Genomic DNA, 3,011 nt, shown 5'->3' on the forward strand with positions numbered 1-3,011 from the left:
ATTTAATTTTTGAATTGAAATGAAATATTTTCAAATATTTGGAAATGTGTGAATGAGGAAGAAATACTAAATAAAGCTAAAGTTGAGACTCAAAGAATTATAGACCCAAATTTGGGGAAAGGAGAGAAAGGCCAAAAGATAAAAAGTAGTGAGAAAGGTTAAACAGACTTTCTGTTATACAAATATGGACCTTTAATTTTCCAACCTTCCTCACTTCTTTATCTTTTGTCCTTTCTCTCCTTTCCCCGCATTTGGGTCTATAATCCTTTGAGTCCCAACTCCAGCCTTATGTAGTATTCCTTCCAACATTGCATGATTTTGCTACTTTGAGCCAAATTTGGCTACCCTGTTTTTTAGTTTGGCGTAAAAATTATCATTTGGCGCATTGGCTACTTTTTGAGCTACATATTATTTATAAATATATTACTCGAATAAAAATGCACTTTAAAATGGTGTTTTGTCATTTTTTATTATGACCCAAATAAAACAAATATTTATGTTCAAATAAATTTTTGTTTGTCTCCTTTATAATAAATGAACTTATCTATNCAATGGAGAAAAATTTAAACATGGGATATATTAATATACTATTATTAGGATATACTAATACACTATATTAATAATGTATTTTTTCATACATAATCGGTTAGCTGAAAAATCGATTTTCCAAACAACCCCAGACCAAATTCATTCGAATAATCGACTCTCTACTGTACTTTTATTTCAAATTATTTAATTTTGATATTACTAGTTATGACTGTACAAATAATTTTATTGCAACCTGAAACAGGGACAGGAATTATGGAGACAGAATCTTTCAACCAGGTTAGTTGCAAATGTAAATGGTTTTAACAGTTTTCCTTGGTTTCTATTTGAGTTAGCTTTTTTTTCAATTTGAAGTAATGAAATAAGGCAAGTCAATGCAATACATAGGCAATCTGTCAATGGAGTAACTCCTAAAACTTTTATAGGAAACTGATTCCTATTTAAGTGAAGTCATGTGAAGTAAAACCTTACTTGGCCAGCCCATTTGTCAGGTACAAATTCACGACCAACTCCACTGTTCAGTGATTTTATCTATTTCTGTGTTTTTGTTCAGCATCAATTCTCAATTCATAATAGGATTAATATTTAATTTTAACATACTCACTAATTTTTGTTGTTTGATTTTAAAAAAGTGAATGATTTTATGTTTAAAAATATGCGCACTTTTGAAACGTACCATTCAATGTAAAAAATGACAAATGCTGTGAAATCATTTTAAAAAAAATCTATGAACTTGAACTTTTTATATTTAACTTTATTTAGAATGTTAAAAAAATGTCTAAACACCATCTACACTAACTGGCATTAAAAGTAAATTGTAAAGTTTCTAAAAATACTGTATATTATTGTGAAAAAATACAAAATAATTGAAGTTGACATTGTCTCTAGCAAAAAGCAAGAGAAATAAACATTCAGCAGACTCAACAGTTCCGAAGCTGTTGTGTTTTTCTGGAAAACGCCCTCTATAGTAGTGCTCTTTTGGAACATGTTTGGTGTTTTAATGTTACATTTAGTAGTGTCTTTCATTTACACTACCTATCACTACCTGAAACTGACCAATGAGGCTGTTTGTTTCAATGCAATGTCACTGATTATTCAGCAGATCCAGGTTGCTACATAATAGCTACCGATTTGCTCAGTTACAACTGTTGAGTCTGCTGAACGCAGCCATTGTCATGTTTTGCAAAAAAAAAAAAAAATATATATTTTTGTAAACAAATTAATAAAAAGATAGGGTCAGGGCTGGATATATTTTGTAGAAATGTAGGTAACCGAACTGTATAAATTGTAAAGATATGTGAGGTAGTTTATTTATACAAGTATATCAATCTGATGAAAATTATTATATACAATGACAATGAGGCACATGTAAATATTTAATAAAAAACAGAATTAATATGATTTTATTTTAACTATGACCAATCTATCTTTATTCATTATTAAAGAGCAAACAAATAAAACAAAAATATGTGAATTTTTATTACATTAGAACAAATAGAAAGAGAACATACACACACACATAATAAATAAATTATTTAAAATGAAGAAAATCAATTGTATCAGTTTACTCACTCTTCCAAGAAATCTTGAAATAATTTTTGACAACGATCTCCCACATCATCACTCAAATGTTTAGGACCTGTTCTTGAATCTGCTACATCCATGTTTTTCGCTCCCGATCGAACAATGACTTTTCCCGCCAAATTTTAGCTGGCGTGTTGCCAGGTAGTACATCATTTCAGTTTTTTTTTTTTTTTCTTTTTTTTAAATATAAGTTATTAAAATTATCATCTTTTAAAAATGAATTCTTTTAAAATTTCAGTAATTATTTAATTCTCATATTAATTTATGAAATTTAAATAAAAATTTGTTAATAACAATCCACGAAACCTTTTTTACAAGTGTTATGTGTTAAGTGGTTGGAAGTCGTTTTGTCTTAGAAAATTTGTTATTTGATACAATTTTATATTTGAATTTGATCCATCTTTTCGGCATAGAGTTAATGTAGGCCTGTCTCTAAAAACAGTTCCAGTAGTGTTCGATTATAATCGATCTCAAGATATTTGCCTACTACTCATAAGATATCTGTTTCCAATAGTTTTTGTTTTTGTGTACGTCCGTAGACACGTTAATCCTTTTGTTGAAAATACTATACAGAAAATAACCTTAAAACTAACGAATATGGCAATAATATTCGTATTGTGTTCCTATTGCCAAATACAATGTCGTTGTTGCAACCAGTGGTCACGTGGAGTTTTTCGGGTTTTCTCCATGTCTGTAATGCCTAAATAGGGGCCAGTTATTCTTAAAAAAGACCTCCCAAAAGGCATTCTCTCTTAGGCAGATCGCCCAAGTGTTGCGTTGCCATAACTTCAGAAAACAAACAACTGTGTAACCAAGGCCTAAGTCTTGATTGTGGCTTTTTGTAGCCATAATCAAGACTTATTATATGCAAGATGTGGTAA

The 3,011-nt window shown here is 29.7% G+C and overlaps 1 protein-coding gene across 1 annotated transcript in view; it reads right to left on the reverse strand.

Moving 5' to 3' along the window:
• LOC111632205 (zygotic DNA replication licensing factor mcm6-like) overlaps positions 1-2,210 on the reverse strand; it is a 39,131-nt gene extending 36,921 nt beyond the window's left edge. The window contains exon 1 of the mRNA XM_023376582.1: positions 2,119-2,210. Coding sequence (XP_023232350.1) covers positions 2,119-2,210 — 92 coding nt within the window. The remainder of the gene's footprint in view (positions 1-2,118) is intronic.
• Positions 2,211-3,011: the final 801 nt, after the last annotated feature.

This window comes from Centruroides sculpturatus, unplaced genomic scaffold (assembly GCF_000671375.1).
Source record: "Centruroides sculpturatus isolate CEXI.00-Female unplaced genomic scaffold, Cexi_2.0 scaffold631, whole genome shotgun sequence".
Classification (NCBI taxonomy): domain Eukaryota; kingdom Metazoa; phylum Arthropoda; class Arachnida; order Scorpiones; family Buthidae; genus Centruroides; species Centruroides sculpturatus.